Source organism: Bison bison, unplaced genomic scaffold, assembly GCF_000754665.1.
Source record: "Bison bison bison isolate TAMUID 2011002044 unplaced genomic scaffold, Bison_UMD1.0 scf7180017864322, whole genome shotgun sequence".
Classification (NCBI taxonomy): Eukaryota; Metazoa; Chordata; class Mammalia; order Artiodactyla; family Bovidae; genus Bison; species Bison bison.
In genome coordinates, this window is record NW_011494894.1 from 4,522,083 (window position 1) to 4,541,581 (window position 19,499).

The 19,499-nt window shown below is 34.2% G+C and overlaps 1 protein-coding gene across 1 annotated transcript in view; it reads left to right on the plus strand.

Annotated features, from left to right (window-relative positions):
• Window positions 1-19,499, plus strand: part of TPR (translocated promoter region, nuclear basket protein) — a 62,671-nt gene that overhangs the window by 2,840 nt on the left and 40,332 nt on the right. Inside the window, exons 3-20 of the mRNA XM_010853070.1 lie at window positions 1,676-1,749; window positions 3,638-3,734; window positions 4,739-4,842; window positions 5,186-5,350; window positions 6,082-6,174; window positions 6,606-6,686; window positions 6,767-6,854; window positions 7,579-7,719; window positions 8,054-8,145; window positions 8,396-8,593; window positions 11,693-11,800; window positions 12,781-13,007; window positions 13,671-13,834; window positions 14,292-14,419; window positions 14,509-14,657; window positions 15,626-15,788; window positions 16,920-17,054; window positions 17,582-17,722. Coding sequence (XP_010851372.1) covers window positions 1,676-1,749; window positions 3,638-3,734; window positions 4,739-4,842; window positions 5,186-5,350; window positions 6,082-6,174; window positions 6,606-6,686; window positions 6,767-6,854; window positions 7,579-7,719; window positions 8,054-8,145; window positions 8,396-8,593; window positions 11,693-11,800; window positions 12,781-13,007; window positions 13,671-13,834; window positions 14,292-14,419; window positions 14,509-14,657; window positions 15,626-15,788; window positions 16,920-17,054; window positions 17,582-17,722 — 2,348 coding nt within the window. The remainder of the gene's footprint in view (window positions 1-1,675; window positions 1,750-3,637; window positions 3,735-4,738; window positions 4,843-5,185; window positions 5,351-6,081; window positions 6,175-6,605; window positions 6,687-6,766; window positions 6,855-7,578; window positions 7,720-8,053; window positions 8,146-8,395; window positions 8,594-11,692; window positions 11,801-12,780; window positions 13,008-13,670; window positions 13,835-14,291; window positions 14,420-14,508; window positions 14,658-15,625; window positions 15,789-16,919; window positions 17,055-17,581; window positions 17,723-19,499) is intronic.

Consider the following 19,499-nt stretch of genomic DNA (forward strand, 5'->3'; position numbering starts at 1 on the left):
CAGTCTGTCGTTCCATGTCCCATTCTAACTGTGGCTTCCTGACCTGCATACAGATTTCTCAAGAGGCAGGTCAGGTGGTCTGGTATTCCCATCTCTTTCAAAATTTTCCACAGTTTATTGTGATCCACGCAGTCAAAAGCTTTGGCATAGTCAATAAAGCAGAAATAGATGTTTTTCTGGAACTCTCTTGCTTTTTCCATGATCCAGCGGATGTTGGCAATTTGATCTCTGGTTCCTCTGCCTTTTGTAAAACCAGCTTTACAACATCAAAAAACATCAGGAAGTTCACGGTTCACGTATTGCTGAAGCCTGGCTTGGAGAATTTTGAGCATTACTTTACTAGCATATGAGATGAGTGCAATTGTGCAGTAGTTTGAGCATTCTTTGGCATTGCCTTTCTTTGGGATTGGAGAGTAGGGACATCATAATATTTATTACTAGATACAGCTGGATTTTAATTTGATTGGGAATGCAAGAAGCTAATAAGAGAAAAACGAGGTATCAGTCTTCTTAGCTGAGTCCATGCCCACTGGCTATAAATTTGAGTTGAAATTCTTTTTTGGCTAATTTTGGCACATCTCATTATTAAAACATGATGTATACACACGATGGTATGTATACATTTGTAATGAGAATATAAATATTGAGTAGCTGCATGTGACTCATCACCTATACATTGTTTTATCTTGGCATGAAAAATAAAAGGTTTGTAGAGCAGTAGTGCTAAAAAATTTCAAGAAAATGACTGATCACAGCTTATATGAAATCTGGAAAGGGGAGAGGGAGGAGAAGATGGGGACAAATTTAGATAGACACACTTTGCTGGGTGTACAGTTTTTTTTTTTTTTTAATGTTATTCTGAATTTGTAAGTTTAGAAAGCTGTAAATAGCATTAAAACTATATAGAAAATCTAGACTAAATTAGAATTTTTTTTCTTTTAATAAGCCAGTTTAACTTGGAAATAGTAATAATTGCTCATTAAATCACTAGTACATAATACGTGTTTTAGTGGAAGAAAATTTCAGAAAGTATATTCTTCCTAATTATTGACATAACATTTAATAGAGAAACTATAAGGGGAGGTAATACATTATAGGTGGAGATCCTAGGACTAAAAATTCAGTATTAAGTATAGCTCTTTTTAAGGCCATAAACCAGCTGAAGTACAATTATCTGTTAATGTGATGTATTCTGTACACACTTTATGTGGTTTAGATATTATTTGGTTTCTTGATTTTTGTCTTTAATTTAATTTTTAATAAATTAAATTTAATTTTAATTTATTAAATTTAAAATTTTAATAAATTTAATTTAATAAATTAAAAAAATTTAATTTTTAAATTTGTAAATATAGTTCAGTTTTTTATGATTGATTTAGAAGACGTCATTGAAAAATAAGGAAATGAGTAATTGCAAATACTTTCTCCTAAGAATGGTGGCTAAAATGATTGCAAATATGATTTTGCAGACAGGATAGCATATTTAAAAAGTTGTACTAGAAATGCAGTAAATTTGGGTTGTACTTAAGAATTTGAAATGCAGTGTTATACAACTCAACCTTTCTGAAACTCAGTTTCTTAATTTCAAAGTGTGTATGGGTGACAGTTGAATAAAAGCTGTCATTGCACATTTTAAGCTTACGTGTGTGACATTCATAAAATTCCTTTTATCCAGACAGTCAATTGAAGGCACTTACCGAGAAAAACAAGGAACTTGAAGTTGCTCAGGATCGCAGTATTGCCATTCAGGTAATAGTTATTCCTGTGAATAAAGCTGATTGTGAACATGAAACTTGAGGAATTTTTCTGTTCTAATTGTGCTTATTGTTCATTCAGTCAATGGGAAGATGAAATATGTTCAATTAGGAGAAGCTACTAACAAAAATGTGTATACATAAATTTCTTAGTGGGATTTTATGTTGTAATGATTAATTGGACATTCTTTTTACTTATTGGAAAATATGAGTATTTGATATGAAAAAAAACACATTTGTTATTAGCTATGTAGCTCTTAAGTCACGATTGTTAAAAAGGGTTTTTTTTTTGCATTGTAACTAAAATGCCATAAATTTGTAAGTAGGATAGACATTCAGGCTGTATGTGCCTAGTCGCTCCATTGCCTCCTACTCTTTGTGACCACATGGACTGTAGCCCACCAGGCTCCTCTGTCCATGGGGATTCTCCAGGCAAGAATACTGGAGTGAGTTGCCATGCCCTCCTCCAGGGGATCTTCCCAACCCAGGGATTAAACCCAGGTCTCCCACATTGCAGGCAGATTCTTTACCATCTGAGCCACCAGGGAAGCCCACGTGTTCATAGATCCATCTATATCCATCTACCTACTCACCTACTTACCTACCATTCTTTTAGAAATTACCTATTTAATGCTTACTGTTGCCCAGTCATCATTTCAAGTATTTCAGTGCAATTGGGGATATGGGTGAATCTACACTGATTAATCATTTCTTTAGAGTAGTGATTAAGAATAACAGATTGATGGTGATCACAAGGATTGCAGGCCAGTTTGTTTAATAAAGTGACCTTCAGACTCTTGGCATTGGTTTTTAAAAAATTTGCTTTTGATTTGAAGTTAAGAAATACATACAGAAAGTATTTATTGTGGGAAAGAGTGATAGACTTGATTCAATAGAAATGTAAAATTTTCTACATACAAAGAACAAATAGAATCACCAAAAAGTATTTTCTCATTAAAAATATGACTATATATATATCTATCTTTAATACATGACTACTTTAAAATTTTAAGAAAACCATTCAAGGGGGGAAATGGGCAAGGGAGTTTTTAAAAACATAGGACTCTGTACAAATAGCCAATAACAATATGATATGTTATTCTGCTTCACTCATAATCAGGAAAATGCAGATAGGGTAACAGGATATAATTATTTTTCACTTCCCCATGTTAACATTGGTTTTTCTTTTTTTCTCTGTTGGTTTTTAAAGCATAATCTTCAGTTCTGGCATAAGGGGCTTGAGATAGGCAGTTATGACTTAAAAGTCTATAAATTGCCATTGTCTTGTTACAAAGTAATTTGTCAAAATATATTAAGGGTTTTAAGTAATTCCATTTCTGGGCCTATTTCTTGAGAAATAATTTGAACCAGGGTACAGTGATAGTCGTCAGTTTTATTTTATGACAGAAAAATTAGATGTAAATCAAGTTTCCTATGAAGGCCTGTTGAAGTAATTATATAATTATATGACACTTCCAAGTAATTAGAAAGTGACATGGGAAATTTTTTTTTTAACTTTTTATTTTGTTTTGGAATATAGCCGATTAAGAAACAATATTGTGATATTTTCAGGTAAATAGTGTAGGAATCCAGCCATACATATACATGTAAGCATTCTTCCCCAAACTCCTCTCCCATCCAGGTTAGAGATTATTTTTGTGAATCTAGGAAAAGTAATCTAAAAAATCTAGAATATGAACAGAAGTATTGAGATTATGGGTAATTTTTAAACATTTTGATGTGTAAGCCATGAGGAAGAAAATCCAGCAAATTTAAACCACAGCTAATGATAATTAAAATGCCAATTCCATGTTCATTTCTTTATAATTGATCAATTTGATTTTCATATTTAAATATATTATGCTTATTCCTTTATGTGACAGAGCCAGTTTACAAGGACGAAGGAAGAATTGGAAGCTGAGAAAAGAGACTTAATTAGAACCAATGAGAGACTATCTCAAGAACTTGAATATATAACAGGTATGAAGAACTAGCTTTAACTTCTAACTTCACTCTTCTCTTCTAATAGAGCTAAGATTTAATGCCCAGTCCATTTCTATTGGCTGGTGTTTGTCATAGCTCATAGTAGATTTCAGAGTAATGTATCAGATCATTCTAAGTACTTAAAGAATGCTACAGACAAATACACAAATGAAAAACATCTCAGAATTTGGGCCAAGGTTTGTGTACCACGATATGGTTTATAGTATCGAAATTGGGAACTTGTTTAGATGTTTGGTTGTAGAGGCTGAACACCTTCATTTTGTACAGGCATCTTGCTGTCCACAAGCATACAATTTAGGGACCTAAAAGGAGAGCCCATATTTGAAAGGGCAGACCGAAGGAATTAGGAAGCAAGAATATAGAATATAATACAGTTGATGTATTTAAATGAATGTGACTCTTAAGCAGTTTAATGGTATCCAGTTCCCTTTGGGTCCTTTTTCTAAGAGTTTTGAGAAATTTTATTTCTGCCAAAGAAAGAATAAATATTTATTTTACTATACAATAATAGTCAATTCAGTAACTAGTCTCAGAAAAAAAGTTACTTTTGATCAACTAGTGGGTAGGTAAAATTAAGTTTTCTCATAAAAACCTGCATGTAAGGAATATAAGAAAAATTACATGTATATCCTGGCTGGTTTTGAGTATAAATTTTTGATATATATACTTGCTTTTTAACTTAAGAAATGGCTAATTTGTGAATTTTTAATAAACTTTTGGTTAATATGAGGAAATTAATGTAATATTGTATATTTAACTTTACATATTGCATTTAAAATAACCAGTATAATTTGCATATTTGGTTGGATGCATGAATTTGGCTTCATTTAAAATTAAATTTGTGATTAAGCATGGGAGAAGCAAGTTAAAATAGAATTGAGAACTACTTATATTCGATGTTTATATTCCTAGAGATGCATTTTTGATATTTGGTTCCTCTGAGCATTAATCATTTTCCCTTTCTCTTCTGACCTTTCTAGAGGATTTTAAACGTCTAAATGAAAAACTTAAGGAAAGCAATGCAACAAAGGGTGAGCTTCAGTTAAAACTGGATGAACTTCAAGCTTCTGATGTTTCTGTTAAGGTGAGAAACAAGTAATTTCTAATGCACAAAATACAACATTTGCTTTATACTCACCTAAATTATAATTTAAATATAGGCAAATTATCTATAAAGTACTTAAAAGCCATATTTTTTTAATATCGGGACTAAGTTTTAAGACAATTTTGATTGAACTATTTTGTTTATAGGGTATTTAAATTTCATATACTGTTTATCTGGTTCTGTTTTCTGTTAAGAATGCATGCAAATAGTGATTTCTGTTGTAAAATAAAACTCTGCTTTTGTCCCTTAGCTACACACAAAATCTTTTGAATAACCATATATTAATCTTTCCCTATAAACCTTTTTTTCTCGATTTCCTTAGTATCGAGAAAAGCGCTTGGAGCAAGAAAAGGAGTTGTTACATAATCAGAATACTTGGCTCAATACAGAGTTGAAAACCAAAACTGATGAACTTCTGGCTCTCGGCAGAGAAAAAGGAAATGAAATTCTAGAGCTTAAATGTAATCTTGAAAACAAAAAGGAGGAGGTAAGTTAGTAAACTTACCAAAATGTAAGTTGTTGGTTACAACTTATGTTTGTGTGCCAACTTATAAAAATTTATTTAGTGGAATACCAAATTAAATATTTTGTAAGATTAGCGATTCAAATGTGGAGGATATAACACATAAACAATTGGCCTCAAAAATTAACCAATTTCATTTAAATAAAGAACTTAAGATATTCTTTGATGAATTTTGATAATGTCTTCTGACTTATAGTGTATCTTTCCTAAGATACATGTTTAAGAAGTGGTGGTTAGATTCTGTAAGCTAAATCCAAACATGTTCTTATGTGAGCTGCTATTTTTCATTTTCTTAAGCATTCATATTTTATATAAAATGCTTTTTTTAAAAATAATTATTTATTTTGGGGAATGCAAGGTTTTCATTGTTGCAGGCAGGCTTTCCGTAGTTGCAGCTTGTGTGGGCCACTCTCTGCTTGCAGCTCACAGGCTCTAGAATGTCAGCTCAGTAGTTGTGGCCTGTAGGCTTAGCAGCCACATGGAGTCCTTGTACACCAGGGATCAAACCTGTGTCCCCTGCATTGGCGGATTGTTAACCACTGGACCACCAGGGACGTCCTATAAAATGCTTTTTTGATAGGTGGGGATTATTTAGCTTTTATTTGGCAGTGAAACTTTGTATCAAATTAGTTTCAGTTAATACAGTATCCACTACTGCCCCCACCCCCCACCTAACTCTGCATTTTTGTTTCTAGGTTTCTAGAATGGAAGAACAGATGAATGGCCTGAAAGCATCAAATGAGAATCTTCAAAAGCATGTAGAGGATCTGTTGACCAAACTGAAAGAGGTATAGTTGACCCCTTTAAAAATGCCTCTTTTATGAAAATATTGTAACACTCCAGAACCTGTTAATTGTTAAATGATTACATGTTTTGCACTGTTCCTAACACCATAAAGTATCTAGAACACTTTTATATATTGTAGTTAGGCTAAAATCACTAGAATCAGTTGTATACCACACCTAAAGTACTATCTAAAAATAAGTATGGTTAATTTTAATGACATTTAACTACTCTGCTTTAAGGTAAAAATATCAAACATTTTATCCTTAAGGTAATTCATCACTATCATGACAACTGATTTTAATTGTAGTGGTGTTTTAATCTTTACCTCTACTTTCGAAACTGAATTTTTTATCTTGGCATTTGGTAAGCATTCTAAATTCAGTTCAAATGAGACTCTTGTAATTGGTTTTTTGGTGTTTTGTTTTTTTTTCAGGCCAAGGAACAGCAAGCTAGTATGGAAGAGAAATTCCACAATGAATTAAATGCTCACATAAAACTCTCTAACCTTTACAAGGTAAATACTTTACCATACATTTTCGTGCCCTAATGTTGCATTAATGGACGTTGGGTAACTTTTTTAAGATTAAATTTTAGAGTGCTGCTGATGATTCAGAGGCAAAGAGCAATGAACTGACCCGAGCAGTGGACCAGCTACACAGACTTTTGAAGTCAACTGGAGAAGGTAAGACTTTTCAATTATGGGAAGATTGTTCCTGTTTTTAGATAGAAGGTACTGTTTTCTTTACCCTTGTGTAGATTTAGAGGTCAGATTAACTTTATTAGGGACAAAATTTGATATATAAGATGCTTAGATCAAATTTTAAATTCTGTTTCAGCAAATAGTATATTTGAAAACATAGGTAGCTAATGTTTTTCTGTTTTTTGCATCTAATAGCCTTATATGTGTTCTGATTTCTAATAGGAAGTTTTTCTTCCATTTTTGAAACATTTACTTTGATAAATATTAATACATATGGGTTTATAGTTTGGGTACTGTCTTAATCCATAAGTAAGTATTACTTTTTAAGTTATAAAGTGTATTTTAAAGTCTTTGGTTTTCTTCTATACTTGCTTTTTTTTTAATGTAAGTTATTTATGTATGATCTTTTCCAGTTATTGCTTGTGTTCTAAACATCTAAGATCAGATTAAGCCAAAGAGTTACTTAGAGCCACTGTTTTATAGTTTGAGTTCCCCTAGTTTCCCACTTTTATAAGAGAGATGGCAAAGAAGAAATAGATTCACTAGGCCACACACCTCAGGAATTATAAGTACATTAAGAGCATCAACCACAGCACCTGTAGAATTTAATATTGTCTGTTGAAGGGAAAAATAATGACTATTCTGTTTTATAAACTCAAAGATTTTAATTATGTTTTTGGTTATTCTGTCTCTGTCATGTTGTTAGCCAGTAAAGGATTTCAGGAACATATCATAGAGGTGGAAGAATCTAAAGATCGAATGGAAAAAGAAATGCTTGAGAAAATAAGGAAATTAGAGAAGGAATTAGAGAATGCAAATGACCTGCTTTCTGCCACAAAACGTAAAGGTATGGGTTAATAGACGGCTTACTGAAGGCTAGAAATACTGAAACTTTCCTACGTCATCCTCACTTAATGTCACTAATAGTGGTTCTTACTGTCAGGTGTAAGTACCATTTGATCACACATGACTGTGTGTTAGTTTCTGGAATAGTTTTAACTATTAACACTGCATGGTTTTTAGAATTGTGTTAAATGATTATTTGTTGTCGTACGGAAGTCTTTGTAGGAATTTATGCATAATGTACAGTAGGTGTCACTTTTTGCTTGTTTTGTAAGAAATATTAGTGGCTTTAGTTTGAAATTTTCCAGAAGTATACTAGATTCTGTGTGTTGGCACAGGGGCCATCTTATCTGAAGAAGAGCTTGCAGCCATGTCTCCTACTGCGGCCGCTGTAGCTAAGATAGTGAAACCTGGCATGAAGTTAACTGAGGTAAGAAGGATCTCAAATCTTGTTTTCCATCAGCAAAAAGCGTTTAGACCTCTCTGACTCTTCCTCCCCCCAAAATTTATTCTTGTTGTTTAATGATTAATATATCGTTTTAGGGAAGGCTTTCTTGGTTCCTGGTTCTATGCAACATATAGTAAACATTTCCATCTTGTGTAATTGCTGGATGAATGTTTGTAAAGAAGCTATACAGGCTATATAATGCTTGGATTTGAAATGATCTCTCTTCTTTCAGCTGTATAATGCTTATGTGGAAACTCAGGATCAGCTGCTTTTGGAGAAACTAGAAAACAAAAGAATTAATAAGTATCTAGATGAAATAGTGAAAGAAGTTGAAGCCAAAGCACCAATTTTGAAACGCCAACGTGAGGAGTATGAGCGTGCACAGAAAGCTGTGGCAAGTTTATCCGTTAAGCTTGAACAAGCCATGAAGGTTGGTTCCATTCCTAAATTTTAACTGTAGAAAAAATACATAGGAGAAATAATTTACTAAGTAGGATGGTTCTTTCTTAGAAATAAAGAATTTACCTCAAAAGCTAATTGCTTTTTCAGTGGTAGAAAGTGAAGTCGCTCAGTCGTGTCCGACTCTTAGCAATCCCGTGGACTACAGCCTACCAGGCCCTCCATCCATGGGATTTTCCAGGCAAGAGTACTGGAGTGGGGTGCCATTGCCTTCTCCGTTAACAGCGGCTAGGCATATTATATTTACTTGGAGCTGGTATACTTGGTGACAGCCTTAGTGCCCTCGGACACGGCGTGCTTGGCCAGCTCCCCAGGTAGCAGCAAGCGCATGGCGGTCTGGATCTCCCTGGATGTGATAGTCAAGCGCTTGTTGTAATGCACCAGGCACGATGCCTCACCAGCGATGCGCTCGAAAATGTCATTGACAAAGGAGTTCATGAGGCCCCTGGCCTTGGACGAGATGCCGGTGTCCGGATGGACTTGCTTCAGCACCTTGTACACGTACACTGAGTAGCTCTCCTTGGGGCTGCGCTTGCGCTTCTTGCCGTCCTTCTTCTGGACCTTGGTCACAGCTTTTTTAGAGCCCTTTTTAGGGGCAGGAGCAGACTTAGCCAGTTCAGGCATGTCTATAATGACAACACCCAACAACACAGAAGTCAGTGGTAGGGTAATTATATATTTTAAAGTTTGTCGTTACATTATTAAACATCTCTAATTGCAAAGTGTTTTATCTTTATTCAGCAAACATTGAAAACCTTTAGCATTTTTTAAGACGTTTGGGATGTTTTCTGTAGGGTTCTCTAGTGGATGATAAATAGCCACACTCTCTTTTTGTGATAGAACCTTTCTAAATTTAGCAATGATCGTTTTTTGTCAGGCAGTTCTGATATTCTGTCTGGATATGATAATACTGTTTGTTGAAAAGAACTCCTTTATAAAAATATCATTTCACAATTTGGCAAATCTTTATATACATTATTTTGTTACTGTTCCTCTGTGTATTAGAAGTACCAAGGAAGTTTAAGAATATTCTTCATTTCTTTAGATTCCTTTTTAATAGGTATTGGTTTAAGAAGAGTATTTATATGCTGGCTTCCCAGGTGGTGCGAATGGTAAAGAACCTGCCTGTCAATGCAGGATACGTAAGAGACGCAGGTTCAATCCCTGGGTTGGGAAGATTCCCTAGAGAATGGCATGGCACCCCACTCCAGTATTCTTGCCTGGAGAATCCCATGGACAGAGGAGCCTAGTGGGCTACAGTCCATAGAGTCGCAAAGAGTTGGACACGACTGAAGCAACTTAGCATGCACACGTGCACAATGTTGTTTTTTATTAAGATACAGCTATTAATATTACTGAGAAATCTTTGAGAGTTATTAAACAAATTTTATTGAAGGAAATCGGTTAAATCAATTTGTATGTGCTAAATAGTATAAATGCATCTCTGTGGTGTGTGTGTGTGTGTGTGTGTGTGTGTTAGTCACTCAACAGGTAGCCCACCAGGCTCCTCTGTTCATGGAATTCTCCAGGCAAGAATACTAGAGTGGGTAGTCATTACCTTTTCCAGAGGATCTTCCTGACCCCAGGAATTGAACCCAAGGCTTCTGTATTGCAGGCAGATTCTTTAACATCTGAGCCACCAGGGAAGCCCAAATGTGTCCTTAATTTGACTTAAACTTTTATTGCTGTTGTTATTATATTTTAGATGTCAGTTTAAATCAGGGTGTGTTGTGTCTTAATGGTCTCTTTTTCCTAAATCAAATTATGTCTAGCAGTCTTGCCTTGGGAGAATATGGGGCATTAAGACACACCCCTGCCCCTCTGGTGTGGTTTAAAAAGAGGTCCTTTGGATCTCCTTGACTTTCTCACTGTTGAAAGTGAGCATTTTACCTGAAGCTTATTGTCTGAGGAGGCAGTAAAGTGGAGGGCTTAAGAATCAGGTAATAGCGGCTGTTCACTGTGGGAAAACCTGTTAATTCATCACTAATGTGCAGGTACAGTAATAAATACAGACTTTTTTCATAACTTCCAAAAGCTTTAAAAATAATTTCAGTATCTTTTTTTGTAGCCGAATCTTTTGTCCATAACATATATCATGTCCAGTCTAGATTCTGTGGTGCTCATTTCTCAGATTTCTAGAATTTTATAACTAAGTTTCTTTCTTCCTTGGCATCTTAATTGATCCCAGTTTGAACTCAGTAGGTGTCTGTTATTACCATTTTTCATGAATATTTGCCTGCTTCATCTTGTCTCATACTTATTCCTGCTGAAATTGGTTTATCCTTGTACCTTGAGGGCATTGTGCTCAGAGGCACTTGAAACACCAGGATAAATATAAGCCATCTTTGACTTGTGTAGTATCTCTAACAATACATACTTTGTGAAATAATCCATATTATGTGAGAACAGTGCATTAAGAAGCAAAATTCATATGAATTGGAGATAAAACATAAGATTTCAAAGATACTTTGTGCTTATGTCAAGCTCCTTAAAACTGCCCCTAAATCCCTAATGATACTGTGATGCAAAACATTACTGCAATATGTTACCATTTTTCTTTTTTTTAACAGCCTTATGACATTGATTGCTGATTCTTTAAAATTAGTTCCCGGTGCATTTTTTAATAAATCCAAGTCTTACCCAACATTTTTTGCTTTTAATACTTATTTCTAGATAGTATAATAATGATTATCACTGTAAGTCAGTCCTTTGCTTTTGTCTTAACTAACAAAGTTTTTTGAGAGTGTTTGTTTGATCTCCAACATCATTTGATAATATACTGTGAATTTGGTGTGGCTGTAACATTTTGATTCACAGTTAACTTGGAGGGAACCCCCTTCATTACCATACAGTGATGAAAACATTATAATGTTGAGCTTATTTGAAATATTAAGAAATATATTCATATTTTTAAGGAATTTCTCTTTAGAGGCTACTATATTATATAGAATATTTTAAAATTATAAGTTGATTACTGTGATATTTGAGCACTGTATGCTTTTGTTATTTTTGTAACTGCTATTTGTATGCATCTTAGAAGAAAATACAAAATTTTCACTTCATTTTAAAGGAGATTCAGCGATTACAGGAGGACACAGATAAAGCCAATAAACATTCATCTGTGCTTGAAAGAGACAATCAAAGAATGGAAGTACAAATAAAAGATCTTTCACAACAGGTTGGTTTTTTGTTTCTTTTCCTATTTTATTTTGTTTTTTCCTGAACTGACTGCCTAGTAACGTTTGTTTCCAAGTATGTAAGACAGAACTTGTACATACGAAATTCTCATCAACTGAGAAAACTGCTCTAAATGAATTGCAGTCTAGTCATTGTTTATTCTTAGCCCCTCCCTTTTTTCTTTTCTTTAAGCATTTGATAAATTTTCAGTTTGAAGATAACTAGTTGTAATTAATGAAATAATTCAAAGATAAAAGAGTTATCTTCCCACAGTTCAAGTCCCAGGTTAGCAGACTGGTGTGTGTTCTTTCATATCATCTTATACGTACAGATACATGTGAGCATATATGAACATACGTAAGCATTCTTTGTTTTTACTGAAATAAAATCACTTATTTTGTATATGCATCTGTAAGTGCATTCCCCTAACACTTTTTTTTTAACTGATTAAGTTTGGAGATGTAGATCTGTTTTGTTCATATATTCTACCCTAATGTTTGTATGTAGAATGACTGAACAACAACAAATACACAAACACAAACATAGATAAAAATTTCTCATGAATGAAGTTAGCATCTATTTCCCATGCTCCCCTTCTGCCCAGCTACGTAATACATATCTAAGCATGCAGGTGCAAGCATACAGACACAATGCGTATGTATTTCCAAGTGTTTTATATGGTCATTGTTCTACAAAAAAGGAACCATGCCTCTGGAATTATAATTTGACTTCTTTTTAAAAAATAACAGTTTTCATTACATACTTTTCATAGAAATGAGAAATAATTTTCTGATTAAGATTTTCTTTATTTAGTTCTTAATATCTAAAATGATAAGCTTGAAAATTAGTTTTTTCAAGATAATTTAATACTCCATCAAAGGTGTTTGTAAAGTAACCTTGTCATTTGAAAATTTTCACTTCTAAACATTTCCAAAGTCAAAACCAATACTATTTGATAACATATGAAAACTTTTTTTTTAGATTAGAGTGCTTCTGATGGAACTTGAAGAAGCGAGGGGTAACCATGTAATCCGTGATGAGGAAGTAAGCTCTGCTGATATAAGTAGTTCATCTGAAGTAATATCACAGCATCTAGTATCTTATAGAAACATTGAAGAGCTTCAACAGCAAAATCAACGTCTCTTAGTAGCCCTTCGGGAACTTGGGGAAACCAGAGAAAGAGAAGAACAAGAAACAACTTCATCCAAGTAAGCAATAGACTTACTTTGGTTTATTCAGCAAACATTTATTGAAAACTTTTTATGTGCGTTAAACAATACTGGATATTGCAAATATAGTGATTTAGGAGAAAAAAAATAAAATCAACCATATTGCTGAAAAATTCTACTCTTAAGGACCCCAGTTTTTGGATGAGATGGTTAGTAAGTGAGATAGATAATAAGATCAATAAGTAGATTATTTTACTTCAGTGTGATTTGTGCAATAATAGAGAAAAGCCTTTCTGTGAGAGCGTAGAGGTGTGAGACCCAGCCTATATTTGGGGGAACAGACCTGGCTTCATGAAGAAGATACTTAAGAATAACTCAAAGGAAAGAATCTTTTGAAATAATGGTTTTGGTGCTAGAGAAGAAGAAATGGCTATAAAAGCAAGAAGAATGGAATTTGGACTCAGTGGAATTTATTGATTTTTGCAAACAGATTTTTCAGATGACCTTGTTCAGTACCTGAGTCCTATGTAGTGGGGGTTTTAAAAGCTGTTCTTAAAATAGCAAAAAAGAAGGAAAGGGTAAGAGAGATGACAATACTATGCCTAATGACAGGGGATAAAATGCTTAGTCAATTTGCGGTAGAAATTATAACTGCCTCTCAATCTCAGTCCTGTTAAATAGACTTGATTTATTTTCCTGCAGAATTTCTGAGCTTCAGGTCAAACTTGAGAATGCCCTCACTGAATTGGAACAACTCCGTGAATCACGGCAGCATCAAATGCAGCTTGTTGATTCTATAGTTCGTCAGCGTGATATGTACCGAATTCTGTTGTCACAGACAACGGGAGTTGCCATTCCTTTACAAGGTAGGAGTTTTTATGTTATCTTAAAAGTTTCCAAGTATTTCTGGGAAATGTTTCTGAAATCTATATTAAGGAATGGATTTTGCTACATAAGCAATGTCTACTCTAATGATGATAACTTCAAATGTGGCTACCATATATGAGTGATTGTGTAATACATCATCAGTTCTAAAATACACCATTGTATTAGGTAAGAAAAATGCTGATCATTGTTGCAAAGTATGCGTCTGAGAGTCAATGAATTATATTACTTATTTTTGTTACATTTTAACATTTAGCCTGCAAAAATTACCTTTATTTAACTAGAAGTCATAAATAATTGTAGTAAGTTATTTAGTAGGTTCTTTGTTTCATAATTTCTATAATCTTGTGATTTAATTTAAATAAGTCAGCCTGTTGACTTCTGATAATGATGTATTTTGTGAAGAGGTGTCACATCATTCTTTTTACATTTCTGAAGCTTCAAGCTTAGATGATATTTCTCTTGTGTCAACTCCAAAACGCTCAAGTACATCACAGACAGCTTCCACTCCTGCTCCAGTGATTGAGCCAGCAGAGGCTATAGAGGCTAAGGCTGCACTTAAACAGGTAAAATACCCCTAACTTGACACCTTTATCTTGAGTCACGTTTTTGAGAACATGTAATAATTTCATCTAATAATTTCTCTAATATGTAGCTGCAGGAAATTTTTGAGAACTACAAAAAAGAAAAGGCAGATAATGAAAAAATGCAGAATGAGCAGCTTGAGAAACTTCAGGAGCAAGTCACAGATTTGCGATCACAAAATACCAAAATCTCTACCCAGCTAGATTTTGCTTCTAAACGGTAAATTTTCTTTTCAAAAGTTAAGTCTAAACATAATACTTGGTATTCAGTGGAATCAAATTCAAGAGTTAATTTGTGACAATATTACTTTTTTTGGTGGATACAGGTTGAAAAGTTACAAAGGGTTCATTTTTCACTTTTGATTAATGATTCTTGTGAATGTTATTAAGGGATCCAGGTAAGTTCATATAAGGAGTGTTTGTATTTTTCCTTCCAGAGGTTAAAGGACATACTGATTCCATAGGACTTAATTATTTTAATTAAGGAGGATAAGAGAAGTATGAGAAATTTCATTCAGCCTTTTCTAGTCTAGGTAGAAGAGAAGCAGGCACTAGAGTTAATTTTGGGAAAATTGACTTTTTTGGTCACTTGGAGAGGAATAACAGTAAATTTTGTTCCATAGTTAACAGATCCATTGAATTTGTTAGTTTATCAAGTTAGGAAATACTTACGTCTTTGTATACTACATGATCAGGCTGTTTTGCAAGTATGACCAGCAGTCTCTGTATTTTCCAACAGTTTGATATCTCAGTAAAAGTACCATTTTCCCCCATGTTGATATCTCTAGCCAGTCACTTTCTAAGCTTTTAAACACATAAGACATAACCACATAAGGCAATAAGGTGAAGATTTATAGACGGGAAAAAAAGGATTGGGAAAAATCCGTCACTAACCATGCGTAAATACCTTAAATTGCATACTGCATTGTGATGGGTGTCTTCCTGTATGAATGTTATATTGATGTGAGATTAAAAAGTTAATTCAGCATGAAATACAGTGCTTATTTAGAATTTGAACTTAACTGCTAAACTTGGAGTTTAGAAAAAAGAATGAAGATTTTTACATTATTACAAAAACATATTTTTCATATTATCAATCATATAAAATTAAGCTCTTGTGAAACTCAAGAAATTGACCTAGGATACAGTATTTCATTTGCTTATAGAATTATTTTTCTTTCATATAAGTTATGAAATGCTACAAGATAATGTTGAAGGATACCGTCGAGAAATAACATCCCTACATGAAAGAAATCAGAAACTCACTGCAACAACTCAGAAGCAAGAACAGATCATCAACACAATGACGCAGGATTTGAGAGGAGCTAATGAAAAGCTAGCTGTTGCAGAAGTGAGGCCAATTTCTATCATCTGTCTTATGTTATAAGTTGCATTTGACACTTGTTTTTTAATTATTACTTTGATTTTACTGGTTGGTATAATGTAGATTTTTGAATTTTGTGGATTATACATCCTTATCAAATAGTTTCCTGGCATCCACGCGTCCATCAGAGCAGTTGGGTTATTGTTTCTAGTAAAAGAGGAAAGAAGTTGGTTTTTCTGGGCTAAGATTTCTTTGGTTACAACAAAAGCTGTGGATGAATATTTTATCCATTCTTGCTCATTTCTAGTAAAAAACAGTATACAATTTTCATTAGCATTGAACTCTGTTCCTGAAGTGCAATGTAAATGTCAATCAGAAATTGACAGTACTTTCAACTTAAATTCTAAAGTCTTTGATGATAGATTATCATGATAGCGTTTTGCTTTTTATAAACTTATTTCTCACAACTATTTAATCATTATTTATGATCTCAGTATAGTTATTCCCTCATTTTGTTTATTGAAAAGGACTCAGAAGCTAAGTAATTTGCCTGTTAGGGGGCCATCATGAGATACAGGTTGGTTGGGACTTAAAACTTAGCTTTTCTAATTCTGTTGGCTCTGTTATTTCTGTCTTGTCCCCACCCCTTTGTGGAGAATAGACATCAGCACTGTTTTAAACTGGTGGAGTAAGTTTTATAATTGATAGTTTTTGACTCATCCTGTAAATATGAATATTTTGAGGATATTGATTTTCAGCAAGCCCTTCTATACCCTCTGAGATTCAGAGGGTACTCCTCATGGGGAAAAAAAGTTCAAATAGATAAGTCAGCACTCAAACAGATACTTAGAAGCCAAGTTTAGTTTCTAAAACTTGCATAGTTGAATAGTATGCAGGTGTGACTATCGCATAGTTTTGTTATTTTGCCTCCAAGACTGTGGCATTTTAGATTTTTGTTGTTGTTGTTTTAAGTCTTGATTTGCTGGACCAAAGATAATATATGTATTTGTGGTAATTGTAAGAATTTTTCCTTTGGATTTATTAGTATTTCCAATAATCTTTGTTTCATAATTCAATACATGAAACTTTTATAATTGTGTTATTACATTTGACACATTGTTTCTCAACATTCTTTTTTTAATTTGTACTTGACTCAAGGTAAGAGCAGAAAATCTGAAAAAGGAAAAGGAAATGCTTAAATTGTCAGAAGTCCGTCTCTCTCAGCAAAGAGAATCTTTGTTGGCCGAACAAAGAGGGCAAAACTTACTGCTTACTAATCTGCAGACAATTCAGGTAACCAAATAAAAAAGGGATAAGTAGAAAAAAATTTTTAAGTTAAATTTGAATAATTTTAACATTGTATTCTCTCAGTTTTCTTAATGAGAACATTTATGTCATTTTTGTCATGCATATTATGATCACTGAATTTTGAAGTTTATTTAAGACATCAGTATTTTAAGTAAAACATTGAAAGAGAACTGACTGAAGCCAGGCAATTGGCAGTTTTGATCCTCAGGTTTATATTTACAGAGTCCTATACAGTTTAATTGTTTGTAAGATTAAATCTTTGGCTTGTATTCTTCAAAATATGAAGAAATCTGGCTGTGGTGATATGGTTCTTATTTTCCCTATTAAATAGATGTTATACTATGGAAAATGTCAAAATATCTTGGTAAATGGTTTAGATCTTAACTTCTTCATGCAGAAATGAGTTGTATTCCTGTAATTTCCAGTTGCCTTTTTTTTTGTTGTTGTTCATTTGTTCTTACTTTTTTTTTAAGTATAACCAAAATCTTTTTTTTTTTTTTTTCAATCCTTAGGGAATATTAGAGCGATCTGAAACAGAAACCAAACAAAGGCTTAGTAGCCAGATAGAAAAACTGGAACATGAAATATCCCATCTAAAGAAGAAGTTGGAGAATGAGGTGGAACAGAGGCATACACTTACTAGAAATCTGGATGTGAGTCTTATCAGTGTTCTGAATTTCTATAGAATATTTATGTTTAAAAATCAAGCTCATGTTGAAGCACAGTCTTGAGATCTCTTACAGACCCTTAAGTTTTTCTTGCCTTTTACGTTGTAAAAAATAGAGACAAATAGATTCAAGGGATTAGATCTGATAGACAGAGTGCCTGAAGAATTATGACAGAGGTTCATGACATTGTACAAGAGGCAGTGATCAAGACCATCCCCAAGAAAAAGAAATGCAAAATGGTTGTCTGAGGAGGCCTTACAAATAACTGAGAAAAGAAGAGAAGCGAAAGGCAAAGGAGGAAAGGAAAGATATACCCATTTGAAAGGAGAGTTCCAAAGAATAGCAAGGAAAGATAAGAAAGCCTTCCTCAGGAATCAATGCAAAGAAATAGAGGAAAACAATAGAATGGGAGAGGCTAGAGATCTCTTCAAGAAATAGAGATACCAAGGGAACATTTCATGCAAAGATAGGCACAATAAAGGACAGAAATGGTATGGACCTAGCAGAAGCAGAAGGTATTAAGAAGAGGTGGCAAAAAATACCCAAAAGAACTATACAAAAAAGATCTTCATGACCCAGATAACCACAATGGTGTGATCACCCACCTAGAGGAAGTCTGGTGGGCCTTAGGAAACATTACTACGAACAAAGCTAGTGGAGGTGATGCAATTCCAGTTGAGCTATTTCAAATCCTGAACGATGATGTGGTGAAAGTGCTGCAGTCAATATGCCAACAAATTTGGAAAACTCAGCAGTGGCCCGCATTGCTGGAAAAGGTCAGTTTTCATTCCAATCCCAAAGAAAGGCAATGCCAAAGAATGTCCAAACTACTGCACAATTGTCCTCATCTCACATGCTAGCAAAGCAATGCTCAGAATTCTCCAAGCTAGGCTTCAGGCATGAACCGTGAACTTCCAGATGTTCAAGCTGGATTTAGAAAAGGCAGAGGAACTAGAGATCAAATTGCCAACATTTGTTGGATCATAGAAAAAGCAAGAGAGTTCCAGAAAAACATCTACTTTTGCTTTATTGACTACACCAAAGCCTTTGTGTGGATCACAACTAAGTATGGAAAATTCTTAAAGAGATGGGAATACCAGACCACCTGACCTGCTCCTGAGAAATCTTTATACAGGTCAAGAAGCAACAGGTAGAACTGGACATGGAATGGCAGACTGCTTCCAAATTGGGAAAGGAGTGTGTCAAGGCTGTATATTGTCACCCTGCTTGTTTCTCATATGCGATGTACATCATGGGAAATGCTGGGCTGGATGAAGCACAAGCTGGAATCAAGATTGCTGGGAGATCAGTAACCTCAGATATGCAGATGACACCACCCTTATGGCAGAAAGTGAAGAACTAAACAGCCTCTTGATGAAAATGAAAGAGGTGAGTGAAAAATTAAGCTTAAAATTCAACATTCAGAAAACTAAGATCATGGCATCTGGTCCCATCACTTCATGGCAAACAGATGGAGAAACAGTGTCAGACTTTATTTTGGGGGGCTCCAAAATCACTGCAGCCATGAAATTAAAAGACACTTGCTCCTTGGAAGAAAAGTTATGACCAACCTAGACAGCATATTAAAAAGCAGAGACTTTACTTTGCCAGCAAAGGTCCATGTAGTCAAAGCTATGGTTTTTCCAGTAGTCATGTATGGATGTGAGAATTGGACTATTAAGAAAGCTGAGTGCTGAAGAATTGATGCTTTTGAACTGTGGTGTTGGAGAAGACTCTTGAGAGTCCCTTGGACTTCAAGGAG